This window comes from Coenobita brevimanus, chromosome 71 (genome assembly GCF_032717465.1).
Source record: "Coenobita brevimanus isolate Jiangsu-jjx chromosome 71, ASM3271746v2, whole genome shotgun sequence".
NCBI lineage: Eukaryota > Metazoa > Arthropoda > Malacostraca > Decapoda > Coenobitidae > Coenobita > Coenobita brevimanus.
The window spans coordinates 50,855,975-50,870,944 of NC_137024.1; the positions used below are offsets into that span (position 1 = coordinate 50,855,975).

The 14,970-nt window shown below is 42.6% G+C and overlaps 1 protein-coding gene across 1 annotated transcript in view; it reads left to right on the top strand.

Annotated features, from left to right (window-relative positions):
* The window catches only part of Vps13 (vacuolar protein sorting 13C), a 1,164,731-nt gene that overhangs the window by 156,123 nt on the left and 993,638 nt on the right, over positions 1-14,970 (top strand). The window contains exon 7 of the mRNA XM_080277871.1: positions 13,748-13,876. Coding sequence (XP_080133997.1) covers positions 13,748-13,876 — 129 coding nt within the window. The remainder of the gene's footprint in view (positions 1-13,747; positions 13,877-14,970) is intronic.

Here is a 14,970-nt window from a genome sequence, read left to right on the forward strand (position 1 = left end):
TTCCCCGATTTAACTTTCTTCGTTGCTTCCACAACTTCTATCCTACTGATTCCTGTCTTCTCACCTCCCTCCTTCTCCTAGCCATTCCCCAGCCACTTATACTCGCATTACTTCCATCCTCTACGTTCAACAATTCCTTAAAGTGTTCTCTCCATCTGCTCACTTTTTCTCCCTTCTCCACTAGTAATCTACCATTTTTATCTTTCACTCCCCTGCTAACTTCACTTCCACCCTGTCTTACTCTTTTCACTTCTCTCCAGAACATTTTCTTACAGTCCCTCCACTTTACACTCAAATTCCTTCCAAATTCCTCATCCACTCTCTTCTTACTCTCTCTTACTAATCTTTTCACCTCTCTCTTCCTTTCCACATATAACTCTCTCTTCCGCCTCTCAACTTCTTCCACGCCCCTATTTCTCACCCATTCATTGTATGCTTTCTTCTTTTGTGCCACAGCCTGTTTCACTTCTTCAGTCCACCACGCTGTTCCTTGCACCCCCCTCCGCCTTCTCTTCCTTCCACACACATCACATGCTGCACATATTTCTTCTGTAAATATCTTACACACACCTTCCATGTCTCCCATCTGCTCCAATTCATATTTGCCCAATCGTTCCTCCACTTCTCTCTTATACTCTGCCTTTTTCTCATCCTCTTGTAACCTTTCCACTCTCCTTGCAACTACTCCTTCCTCTCGTCTTTCCCTTCTTCTATTCCTCCATCTCACTTGCATCCTAATTCTGGCCACCACCAAGTAGTGGTCAGAAAGTCCACTCCCCCAACCTCTATACACTCTTGCATCCTTTACACATCTTCGCATCCTTTCCTCCACACACACATAATCAATCATTGCCTTCCTTTCATTCAGTTCACCACCCACCCTTCTCATCACTCGCCATGTATACCTGTGGATCATTTTATGCCTGAAGAGAGTATTGGCTATCACCAACCCCCTCCCAGCACAAATGTCCACTAACGCACTGCCATTCTCATCTATCTCGGCAGGCACACCCCACTCACCAACTATTCCATCCACCTTCACATTACCAACTTTACCATTCATATCACCAATCAAAAACACTCTCTCATTCCTTCCAAACTTTTCCATGCACATTTCCACATTTGTCCAGAACTCTTCTCTCACTCTTCTAGCACGATCTTGCGTTGGCGCATACACACACACAATCGCCCACATTTGTATTCCAACTTTCAACTTTACCCACACAATCCTTGACCCAACTGATCCATACTGTCTTATGCTCTTCTTCCATCTTTTACTCACAACTATACACACTCCTTCCTTTGCCCTCTCATTCTCATCTACTCCTGCACATATACCCCATCCATACTCCCATTCTCTCACACTTTCTCCTCTCCATTTTGTTTCAGTTATTCCACATACATCCACTTTCGCACCCTCAAGCACCTGGACAATCTCTCTCTTTCACCTCATCATTCGCTCCTCTTACATTCCATGTACTCATTACCAAGTCCTTTGTCCGGTCCTGGGTCGTCATCGTTTGGTCAGTCCTTGTCCGAGGCTTCTTGTTTGTTTTTTTAGTTAGTTGTTTTCCGGGGAGGGGCACTAACCCTCCGCCAACCCTTTTAGTCGCCTTTTACGACAAGCAGGGATACTGGGGGAGTATTCTTGAAAACCCCCCTACCCCCAATATATGATACCCCGCCTAATGATGGGTTTTTACCTAACGAATTGCATTTTTAAACTGGGGTGTTCCTGTACTGAGCACATGCCGTAATTTGAGAATTTCATGAGTCAGAAATAATCATTGGGGAAAATTTCGTATGGGTCCATCATCTCAGGAAAGCTGCCTCCCTTATCACCGAACCTACATCAAACTGGTCACCAGCGAACACTGACAACCAGGAAAAGAAATTAGTAAATCATATTTATTGGGAATGAACAGTTTGGCTCCTGGTGGCTTAGTGGGTAATTAAGGCGCTCCAGCTGGGTTTAGCCTGTGTCTGTTTATATCCAAAAGATGGTTGGGGTATATTGCTCACAGGATGCCACTCAGGGATGAGTGAGGCTGGTCACTCTTATCTTGAATGTCAGGACCAACTTACCTATCCCTGGGCCTCTACACTCCTCATGGGGCAACACAGGATTAGATGATGTATGTATGATGTAACGGTATTGTAAGATTCTTACCTGACTCTGACTTATGACATTACTTGAATGGATGGGGGTAGGGAGAGGGGTTCCGAGGCTTGAGGCGGACTACGGTCTTTCAGCTTGAGGCGTGTGTGCTGCCACTTCTTTGCCTCTTCCTCATCATCAGCCTCCTCCAGGAACTCCTCAAAGTCCAGTGTGGAGTCAACAGAAGTGGTTTTGTTGTTGCCCTTAGCTGCCTCCAAGGCGTCATGTGTTGTCAATTTGTTTAGTCCGTAATGATGGGCAACTTTGATTTTCTTCTGATCTCCATCAGTCCTCCTTATTACATCTGACTTTTGGGTGTAAGTTAAAGTTAGTTTCTTTTTCTTTCTATTCCTTGAAGAAGTTGTAGGCTTATGAGGCATGCTATTGGACATGGTAACACTGGGCAGGCAGAGGAAGCACAGGGGGAAAAAAAAAAATCCTCTTGTAAACCACATCAGATCCACACACTAACAACAGAGAGGAGACAGTGCACTGAGGTGGGTTCCAAGGCATCAAGCACGTGCATCCTTAATGCATGGTGTGGGAGGGAAGCACTGTCATTGGCTTTTGTAAGTGCAGTACTTGAATATGATTGGTTTAATAATTGCCATGCATGACTACAGTTGGTTTGCACCCAGCTAGATGCGCGGACTTGAAGTAATGATGGCATGTATTACACGAGGCACAGGAAAAGCGTCACTTTTGAGACTGCATCTGCAAATTTCATGTAATTTCCTCAATCTACTGATGTTGCAAACTGTTGCTATGATGGTGTCACATATTATGAATCTGCTATTTAGAATCATGTGATTTAGGAAATTCTGCTGTGTGTTTATACATACACCTCGCACCCCCCCATGCATTCAGAGGAATGAAACCCATTCAGACCTGATGTAACAATGTACAATAACCTAACCTCGACCTAACAGAGTAAGTTATTGTATAGTTGCCCCAAGGAGTGATGGCTGAGTTCCAGATTGCTTCAGTCACTCTGCACTACCATATGTTCAATGAAAACTTGGTGAATGTAAAGTAAAAAGTCAGTGCTTTTGCCGCACAGTATCAAATAAAATATATATCATGCTAAGAATCATGTAAAATGAATAACATGAGGCAGTGATATAATAGAAGTTAACATTTACCTGCATTTCGGGATTTGAATGAATGAGTGATGTATTACTCCGCGTGCGGCGTGCAGTATAGCCCAGTGTTCCTGATATATTTGTTTCCCAGAATTTCAAATACAGAAGCTCTAGTTTTGAAGACCAGTTAAGGAAAGCTCATGTGATTGCAATACATTACCCCATTTTCAAATGCTGTGGTAATGCAGCATGGATGCCACAACAGTGAAACGCAGTATTATTAGTAATGATACCTAATTAGTGGTAGCAGCAAGATCAGTCTGCCTTTTATTCCTGTCTTCCCCTCACTCATAATAATTATAACTAGCTACTTTATCCCAGGTTGATGCTAAATTATTTTCAGTTGTAAGGAGGTATGACAGATTTTACCCTTCTCTCTTACACTAGACATTAAAGAGGTCCAAAACATGAGTTTATAAAGTCTTGCAGTGCAAAAGCACATACTTTTCGCTCTATCTTTTAATCTGTAATAACTCTCATTTTAAATAAGCTGCTGTCCTGCTTAACTGAAAATGCTGATTTGGACATTTTGAACTCAGTGATTGTTTATGAACCTCTGCATTTTATTACTCTTGCCAGTCATTTAGGCAGTGAGGATACTAGGCTGTGACATAAGTTGGCATTTTTCAAGGAGCTCCGACTTGCGGCAGATTTTCGAGGTTCTTTCTTTATATTTCATGTGCTGATAGTCCTCTGGTCTATGTTATATCATCCGGATATGTCCAAATGCAGTGTAATAACTGCATGTCTTTGTGTAAAAGTTGTCCCCTATCGTTCTTATTGATCAAACCATTTAAAATAGCTTACTAACTAACTCCACTTTCCTGCTTTCTGGCGTCATCCATGGAGACACTAAATACAGAAATACCTGGGTTTTGATTATTTCTGCTATTGTAATGGAAATTATTTAATAAATAATAATGACTGATTTTAATTGTTTATTGAAGTCTTACGTCACTAAAGAATTATTGCTTGTTACCATACTAGCTTTGAACTCCGCAAATTATTCCTGACTGTCCCTGAGCAATAGTTCTGAAATATCAGTTAGTTCCATTTAGGATTTCTTATTATCGTAACTAATGTACTGCTTCCTATGATTTTGAAATATACTGGTACTGTAGTTTTTACTTATTTTATTTATTTATTTATTTATATATTTTTAAATAGTAGGTCTCACTTTGTGAAGACTTAAGGAAGAGTATGTGCAGTATCGGTAACCGAAATCTTCTGGATACTCTGCTGTCACTTCTTAGGCCAACTGTACCAGTCCTGAGCATAATTCTGCCTAGTTGATGTTAGTGTAGTAGTAGTAGTTGTTCCCTAGGAAGTCTGGCCGAACAGCCTCGAGTCCCTTAGGAAGGCCATGGCCGAGACCGGGCTTTCCCACAGAGCTCTCAAAGAGTGTATGTTGTGTTGTTGACATAGGTGATTGTGTGCAATGCAGTCTTCCATAATGTGCTTAATAGTATGGGGTGTTGTGTTGCATCCTGGACAGGCATCAGCGACGGAGTCATCCAGCCTCTTCTGGTAGCTTAAGAGGGCTGGATGGTGCCCACATCTCAGCCTGGCCAGATGGACCCTGTCCTCACGAGAAAGATAGGATTCAGAAAGGTGGATGTCAGGAGGCCGTGCATGCAGCTGTGTGTTGTCTTTAAGTGACTGCATGGAGTGGCGAATGATCAGAGTGGGGATATGCTTCTGGAAGCTGGTCTGAGGGGGGAGAGATGACAGTATTTGTGTATGATATCGTGTGCTGGGTGTTGTTTTGATGTTCCTTGGTGTGGTTGGATGTGCTGCCATGTACTGTAGTGGATGTTGTGGGTTTGTGGAGGCTGCAGCAAGAAACTGGGTGCCTCTCATGTCTAGGTGATCCTTGACTTTGAGGACTTTGGTTTCTTGATGGTGGTCTGTGGGTGTAGTAGCTGTGCAGCCTGTGATTATTTTTAGGGCCTTGTTCTGTATGGTCTGTAGAGTGTTGTAGTGTGTTTTGGTCATGTTTGAAGCCCAGGCAGGGCTTGCATAATTCATCACTGAACGTATGTATTGTTTGTATACTGTGGTGGTGGTTTCTTTGTTGTGTTTGAATGTTGTATGGGCAAGTGACCTCAAAGCATTGAGTCTTGGTGTTATTTTATTTTTAATGTTTGTGATGTGTTGTTTAAATGACATTGATGTATTATATGTTACACCAAGGATTTTGGGTGTGTGTGTGTGTGTGGTAGGGGAGTGTTGTTTATGGTGAGGTGTGGGATGTGACTGTGTTCTGTTGTCCAGTTTGTGAGAAGAGTCACTGTAGATTTGGCTGGGGCTATTTTGAGCCTGTTTGTGGTGAACCATTCATGTAGTGTGTTGAGGTAAGGTTGAATGATGTGTGCAGCTGTGTTTGCGTTTTGGTGTGTACATGTAAGTGTTATATCATCTGCATAGGAAGCTATGTGTATCTGTGGTGTGTGGGGTGTGGGTACGTTGTGCATGTATAGATTAAAGAGTGTAGGGGACAAAACAGATCCTTGGGGGACGCCGTTCGTGAAGTTTCTGATGTTAGAAGACTGACCGGCAAATGTTACGTGTGCACATCTGCCTGCTAAGTAGTTTGCCAGCCATCTGTTTGTGTTATTGTGCATGTTTGTGTTGAGTGTTTTGTTTGTGAGGTTGTGGCTGGGGATGGCATCAAAAGCTTTGCTAATGTCTAGTGTGACTAGGAGTGTTCTGTGTGGTGGCCTAGCTGAATTTATGCCATCGAAAACTCTCTGTGTAAGGTCTGTAAGAAGGGTGTTTGTGGAGTGTAGTAGCCTAAAGCCATGTTGTGACTGGGCTAGGGGAATGTGAGGTGTGACTAGTTGTAGTACCAGTCGTTCACTGACTTTAGAGGGGGTGCAGAGGAGTGTGATGGGGCGATGTGAGGAGGGTAACATGGGATCTTTGTTGGGTTTAGGGATAGTGATAATATTGCCATGCTTCCAGATGTTGGGTATTATGTTGTGTGAGTAGCTGTAGTTTGCTATGTTGGTGAGTGCTTGTATGCCTTGTGGTCCTAGGTGTTTAAGGTGAATGTTGCTTATGTTGTCTGGTCCACAGGCAGATGAGTGCTTGAGGTTGTTAATGATATGCTTCTTCTGGTTGTAAGTGAAAGGTGTGTAGTCTGGGTCTGTGGGGAACTGTCTCTTACATCTGATGATACGACGGTCTTCCGGATGGGGGGTTAGATGGCTGACTTGTGGAAAGAGATTGATGAGAGTGTTTGCTTGTTGTTTGTTTGAGGGTATGGTGTCTGTTGTTTTGATGGCAGCATGTGATTGTGTGGTGTTGCTGTTGGAAAGTGTGATGCTGTTTAGTGTTTTGTAGAGTTTGCTGATGTTTGTTTGGTGGTCAAGTGTTTGGAGGTAATTTTTCCAGTTTAGTGTTTGCTGTTCTGATATTTTACTGTTTATTTGAGTGTTGAGTTCTTGTATTTGTTGTATGGTGTCTTGTGTATGGGGTGTTGGGGAGTGTCGCAATGTGTCCCGTTGTCTGATGAGGCCTTGAATTTCTGGTGTGAAGTTGGGGTTGTGTCTCTTTCTGTTGCCTCTAGGGATGTGTCTTTTGTCTGCGTTTTGTATGAGTGTATTGAAAGTGTGCACAGCAGTGTTGATGTTTGTGATGGGTGTACTGTTTAGTGTTTCGAAATGTTGTTCTGTTTCTGTAACAAAGGCCTCCCAGTTGGCTCTCTTATAATTAGTGTATGTGTGTTTGTGGCCAGCTGGGATGATTCTGGTTTTGGTAGTGATGATGATTGGGAGGTGATCAGAACCTAGGGTTTTGACCACTCTCCATGATGTAGTGGGGACGAGGTTTGGGGAGCAGAAGGTGATGTCTGGATATGATGGGAGGAAGAGGGCTTGGTGTGGGATATGAGTATGTTGGTCTAGACTGTTTAGTATGAAAAAATGATCTGTCTGGGATTGTAGTACCAGCCCTCTGTCTGTGTCAGGGTTGTTGACATGCCAGGCCGACGACTTGGCATTGAAATCACCACCCAGGATGATGATGGGTATGTTAGTGATGTGGTGTATCTGTGGAGAGTAATTGTGTGGTACTGTGGGGGACGACTGGGGGGGAATATATGTGTTAGCGATTGTTATGTGTGATTTGTTACCAGTGCCTATTTTAATTGATTGTATTTCTGTTGTGGTGTCATGTGGGGGGAGAAGTGACCTTGTGTGTGCACTGGTATCTGCAAAGTTGATGGATTTGTGTACCAGGGTGATGAGTCCACCACCACCGCCGTCGGCCCGGTCTTGTCGAATGGTGGTGAAGTTATGAAATGTCGGTGTTTTCTGTGCTCCGTGTAGTTTTGTTTCTTGTAAGATGGCAATGTGTATGTTCTGTTGTTTGATGAATTGTGTGAGTTCATGTATTTTGGTGTTTATGCCATCTATGTTTAACTGAAGGATGTTTATGTTGTGTGTGCGATGTGTGTCGGCTGCTGCAGCACGGGGGGGAGGTGGTGTGGGTGGAGGGGAAGGGGTAGGAGGAGGTTGTGATGGAGGTAAGGGTTGAGGTGGATTAGGATGTGTTGGAATGGGAGGAGTTGGGGGACTGGATGGTGTGGGAAGGGTCAGTGGGTTTGGCTGTGGAGGTGTGAAGGAAGCAGGAGTAGGATTGGAAGGGGGGTTGATGGGTGGGGGGAAGGAGCAGGTCCAGGTGTTTGTGTAATGTTTCCTGGATGCAAGTGTTGTGCAAGTGTAATGGGTCCTGTTCTTGCAGGAGTTGCATTGAACTGAACCCTTTGTCTGTCAGCTCGACGTGATACGTTTTGAGCATGTTGGACATACAGTAGAACCTCTCTCATTTGGACTATATGGGGGGAAGGGTTGTCCGAATTAACAGATTGTCCGGACCATCAGGGTAATCTCCAGTTCATACCAAAAACTATCTACATATGGTATGTTTGTTAATTATTAACATATGTGGCATATGTCAACCCTACGTAACTGCAAAAGATGAAAGGATACTAAAATAACCAAACTAATCATGTACGATAGTTTTGTATTGCATAATTTACAGGTAAGGCCATGACAAGAAACTAGCCTACATTTTAAATTGTAGTAAGTGACTAAGGCATGTGTAGGCAAAAAAATAAATTAATTAATTAACTAATATTTGGAATAAAAATAAAACTTACGTAGGCAAAAAATACCCTGTCGTCTTTGGCATATTGATAACGCCCATGTGGGCAAGAAGCTAATGTTTGATGTACAAGTAAAGCGCATTTAAGTACAAAAAATAACCTACAGTAATCACTAAACACTGCAGAATATTCTGACCCATTTTTGTGTAAGCAAACTCCTCCTTTTAACACCTTTATTAAGGGGCATGGTAAGGAGGATTAACTTTTGAAATACAGAGTAAAAATATAAATGGTTGGTGAACTAGTTGATGGAACGAATGTTAGCGTGTGTTTAAACAGGCGCCCATGTTGCGACCTAGCGTGATCCGAGACTAAACGAATGACGATCGCTTTCCGCACTGATACTGAAAATGACTTTAGAATTATTTTCAACATATTTTTGGAGCTTATTATTTTTAAATTTTGTCCGAATTAACAGAAATCCGGATTAAAGGGGTCCGGACCAAAGAGCTTCTACTGTATGTATTTGTTGGTGGGTCCTGGATTGCTCTCAATGTCCCCGGCTAGAAGAATTCATCGAGAAATGACAGCCGGGGAGTCATTTCTCGGTGTAGAAAAAACGGTGTTGTTGTGTGTGTTGTGTTGGGAGATGTGGTACTTGCCCGGGCGACTGAAGCCACTCCCAGGTACTCGAGCCCCGTGAGGGGCCTGGGGGGGTTTGCAGTGGTTTGGCCCCCATGCTGTCCTCCTCTTCTCTTCGACAGCCTCTGGGGGGTAGACCCACAGCGAAGACGCCACCGCTTCAGGTCCTGATGTTAGTGTACAGTAGCTTGGTGGACCCAGGATTTGGAAGGCTTTAACCCCTTAAGTCATAATCCCATCAATTGATGCGATTTGAGTTTTATGCCAAAATGCTTAATTGCATCAATTGAACACGGCCTGTAAAAAACTGCGGAGCGCTTGCTTCACCCCGATTATGATGTACATTGCTTCAGGCCAATGAGAACTCACCCCTGATGTGACAGGAGGGGGGATTGGACTAACCCGGGCAGTGGGGGGGCACCACGCAACTGCATCTCTCCTCCCACAACAACCTGCATCCTTTCCCACCCCCTCTTGCCCCTCCTCCCTCCCTGTTAGCCTCATCCCCCTCCCCTCCAAACCCCACCCTATCTCTCCCTCCTTGTCCCTCACTACCCTTCCAAACCCCAACAGGCCCCTGAGTGTCAGGCCTGATGTATGTATCTGTTTCATATTATTTTTACTTCCCAAATTTTTACACCTCATTCTATACATTTCTCACTTCGTACCTACCAGTTTCTGTACGTAAGTAGTTGGAGAATGTTGTATGTTGTACTACATACGATGCACCTTTTTTTTTTTTTTTTTTTTTTTTTTTCTGCCCAGATTAGCACCTCTGAGTAGTGTCCGTCTGTGTTAGTTTTTGAAGGACTATGAGGTCTTGTAGGGTTACTCCCTGCACCTATTTCATCTCCCCACACATACAAACACACCTTTTTTCATGGCTGATGTGATAAATTCCAGTGAAATAGAGAGTTTTCACAAGAGACTTTGCTTGTTGCCAAAATTGTAATGATAAGTGTGATGAAGTGTAATGATAATGTGATAATAGTAATAGTGTGATAAATGTGTAACCGGAAGTTGGAACAGTAAAAAGAGAAATCGGAAACAAATTTTCGTCTTTTTTTTTTCCTTTCTTATGCATGCATTTATAGCATTATTCAACTTTTGATGTCCTTGATGGTTATAAACATTTATATGCATCTGTGTTAGTTTTGGAATGACTATGAGGCCTTGTAGGGCTACTCCCCACACCTACATACACACCTGTTTTTATGGCTGGTATGACAAATCCCATTGAAATGGAGGGTTTCCACAAGGGAATTTGGTTGTTGCCAAAATTTTTCTCCTGAAGTACCACCAAGGCCTTGTAGGCCTATTCCCCACACTAGTTATCTCCCCACACCTATTTACACAGCTGTTTTCATGGTAGTTGTTACAGAACACAATGAAGTGCTTTCTTTTCATGTGAAAAGCTGGTTATTTCCAACCCCCGTACGTATAGGCCTACTCTCCACAGCCTACTTTATCTCCCCACAGTCTAGTAATCTCCCCACACCTACATACATCTGTTTTCATGGTTGGTGTGACAGAACACTTTGAAATTACCTGTTTCAGTAACAAAAATAGGTGGTTATCAAAATTTTCATGTTTTTGATTGTTTTCGAGGGCTAACTATCATAAACTTTATTTTAAATTTTACGCGCAATTGTGTGGTAACCATTAGTCCTATGGGGGTACGGATTGCGTTGTCAGGTGTGTAAATTCTTCCTCTTTAGCCAGAACAGTCAATTTGCCCTTGGTAAAAATCGCCAAAACACCCCCTAATTGCGGTTGTGAGAGGTACCCTGCCTGAAACAATTGCAGTCTTAAGGGGTTAATGATGTTTGAATGATTCTTAGGCTTATTTTGTTGGCCATATACAGTCTGTCGATGTCCAACATGGTTAATTGCTTCTGCTCCCCTACTGTGGTAGAGAAATTTCGTGTTACAGGGACTCTTGAAACCCCCTGGTTCTTTCTGCACCTCTGCCCAAAGTCCACTTTTTCCCCCCTTGTGATGCAAAACTTTTTTTACACCCCCCAATTTTAATCTCCTAGAAAGCATTAATTTGGTTCAAAAAATTATAAAATAGTATTATTACAGTTGAAAGACACATTTTATTTACCTTATGGGAGGATAAGAGGAGAAACACTATGCTGGAGAGGAGGGGAGAACACTGGTTAAAATCCCTCGAAGTCAGTAGCACTTATAACACATCTCACATCATCATCTATGTTATCCATGGTGTCTCTAGCATTGCATATCCTCTGCCTGGAGTTCAGCAGCTGAAGTGCAATTGGCTGGGAGGTAGATGACTCCTGTTGGCAAGGCAACGCTCCTATGATTCATCTCATCACCACTCGCCTGGTTCAAATAACTGTGTTAGCTTCATCAGTGGCTGTGTTAGAAACAATAGTGCTTTCAGAAAATTGTACCGTGTTAGACCATTTTCGTGTTATCGAAAACCGTGTTAGACAAGGATAGACTCTCCTCCTCCTCCTCCTCCTCCTCTTCTTCTTCGTCTTCTTCTTCTTCTTCTTCTTCTTCTTCTTCTTCTTCAGTAAACCCTCAATTTTCCATCCTATAACAACCAAGGGGGTGTCACATAGTGACATACTGACAGATAGTGAATTTGTAGTCCCAGAACCCCTCAAAGGAGGTGTAATCCCCTATTAAACCCTATACATGCATTGTATAATTGTTTAAAGATAGAAAAACACTTTAAATACTGCAATAAGCATGATAAAATGTCATTGTACTCTAAAGATAATAGGATATTGTGTTTGGGCAATGAGACAAGTAGCATAGATTTCAATTTTTGGGTTTCCCAGGGAATTTTCCTTGGGAAAATTCAGTAATTTGCTTTGACGGATATTGACATGCTGGATAATGCAGTGACGGATACTTGAAAGTTTACTGTACGAGGTGCTACCCAAGAGTTCCATTAATTTGAATATTGTAGGAAAATAAGATACCTTACCTCCTTGGTGGAGGATTAGTGCCCCTCCCTGTAAAACAATTAACTCTAAGCCCTTGGCCACCCCGTGTGGGATACATGGCGTCTGGCAATGAATGAATGAAAAAAATGAACCTCTTGTTCTCACTGTCGCCTTTGAAGTAGTCCCCTTGGGCACGTATACAGTGGTCCCAGCTTTTTTTCCACAAGTCCATGCATCCCTGGAAGGCTTCAGGCTTGATGGTCTTGAGCACTTCCTGCGATTCTGTCTGGATCTCCTTTTTCGAGTCAAATCGACGCACTTTCAGTTGCAATTTCAGCTTGGGAAACAGGAAAAAGTCGCAGGGGGCAAGGTCAGGGGAATAGGTTGGGTTGGGAATGACTAGTGTTATTGGAAGCCAGGAACTGCCTGAAAACAGTTGATGTATGGGCAGGGATGTTGTCATGATGCAGGACCCAGTCCTTGTTCTTCCACTGTTCTGGATGTTGCAGTGGATGTTCTCCCTCAGACGCTGCAAAACTTCATAGTAAAACTTTCCACTGACAGATTGACCGGGTGGGATGAATTCCTTGTGACTAGTCCCTTGGATATTGAAGAAAACGATCAACATCGACTTCACATTGCTCTGAACTTGACGCGCTTTTTTCAGCCTCGGTGAATTGGAAGATTTCCATTGTGATGACTGCTGCTTTGTGTCCAGGTCATAACCAAAACCCATGATTCATCACTATTTATAACCTTGGAGATGAAGGTGGCATCATCTCTGACCTGATTCTTGAGCTCTCTGGAAACTGCAGCGCGATGTGCCTTCCGCTCGTCACTCAGCAGTTTTGGCACAAATTTTGCAGCAATGCGTCTCATGCCCAACACATCCAACAAAATGCATTGCACACTCCCGTATGACAGTCCAACGGTATCACAAACATTATGGATAGTTCGTCTATGATCTGCAAGGATAGCCCGACGAACATTTCCGACGTTTTCTGGTGTTGTTGCCATTGACGGTCGTCCAGAACAGGCATTGTCTGCCACGGACATTCATCCTTCCTTGAGTTGCTTGTACCGGAAAAATGTTCTGCTTTGGGACATGGCATTGTCACCAAAGGCTTGGTGAAGCAACTGGTGAGTTTCTACATCCATCTTGTTGATCTTGAAGCAGAAGTTGACGCAGGTTCTTTGTTCTGTGAGGTCCGCCATTGCCAAACTGCCAAACCACCTACACTTCATGTTACAATAGTAAGTGCAACTCAACAACACATCTGCTCACAGACATGGCTGGGGCCACACTGATGCACAAGGGGTGCTGCAGACTCCTCCTGGCGGCAAAAGGCAAAACTGCAAACGGTTGGCTCCCTCTGTTCAGATTACTGGAACTTTTGAGTAGCACCTCGTATTTTATTTATTTAATTATTGACTATTTATTTACAGGATTTTATGTATTTTTATCTTGCCTCGACCCATCATTTTAGGTAAGAATAAGGATTAGTATGATCCTGTACTCCATGATCAGCAGACTAAAGAAAGGGATTTCTAACTGCAAAAATTTATTTATTTCAGATCTCGTACTCCATGATCAGCAGACTAAAGAAAGAGGTTTCTAACAGCAAAAATTTATTTATTTAGTTTCTTTTTGCTCTGTTGAACGTGCTTTATTTAGCTTGTTCAGATAATTTTAAGGTACCAATATTTTTTTTTTTTTTTTTTAATCCATCCCAGAACACTACAACTTATAATTTTTAATTGTTTTCCATTGCAGTCATTGGCCCTATCAGCTCAACCGCCAAGTTACAGCTAAATACAAAGCCAGAGGTGCCAGACCCAGAAGGCCGCACATTCGTTACACCAGCCGTTAACCTTGATGTAGTTATGGAGCAGTTAGCTGTTGGTGAGTTGGATGTTGGATGTGTGTGCCCCATCTTGGATGCCATGGTACTGTGACTTGCTTGAGGGTTGTTATATATGATTTGTTTTTATCAGAAAACTGGGTCACTCCCACAGCATGAATACTAAGTCATGGTTGCAAGTCACTAATTCCATTATCCTTGGTTAAGAGGGAGGAATGAGTCTTTGGATACTGCAGTACTCAGATTGGCCCTGTTATATGACTGTTTTGCATTCAGAAGATCTGGAAGGGATTAGGGATGTTCATCAGTCCATCTAGTTCTATGGATCAATGTATCTATACATCCATCCATCCATTATCCAGTTCTGTGTTGCCTCATTAAGAGTGTAGGAGCCTGGGCTAGGCAAGTTGGTCCTGACATTTAAGATGAAAGTGACCAGCCTTACTCATTCCTGAGTAGCATTACGTAAGCAATAAACCCCAGTCACCCCTTGGATATAAACCTGCACCGGCTCAGTCATATTGGAGTGCTGTAATTACTCACTAAACAAACCAGGCGCCATATTTTGGTTATATGGTTACCACCTGGCATGGTAAATGGTTTCCTGGTGTACAGGAAACCATTCGGCTTGTCACTCATTGTAGAATCACGCATAGGCACAAGGAAGAGGAAAGAAAGAAAGAAAGAAATACAGAAGAGGGAGTGTAAAGTCAGGCAGAAGGAAGAGGAAAAAATGAAGGAAAGAAAGACTGAAGAGGAAGGAGGGAAGAGAGGACTATTTTATATATACAGTAAACCATTGATGTTTGCGGGAGTTAGGGAACAGAGACCCCCGCGAGAATGGAAAATCTGCGAGCATCAAATTAGTTACTCCTCCCACACTGAAAATATGCTTTCACAAAAAAGAAAGCTGTTTGTGATGCTTAATGATAATGATAAATGATTATGCATAAACATAATGCAAATGCAATAAATTTTATAATAAAAGGTTTTAAAAATACCGTACAATACAGTAATGTCAGTATACTCTCATCAAGTCTCATCAATGTACAATACTTTCTCCTCATTTCACCTTTCTGTAGGAAGATTAATTTTTGAAAATGTAGTTAAGTATGATGAGTTATGATTGATATAT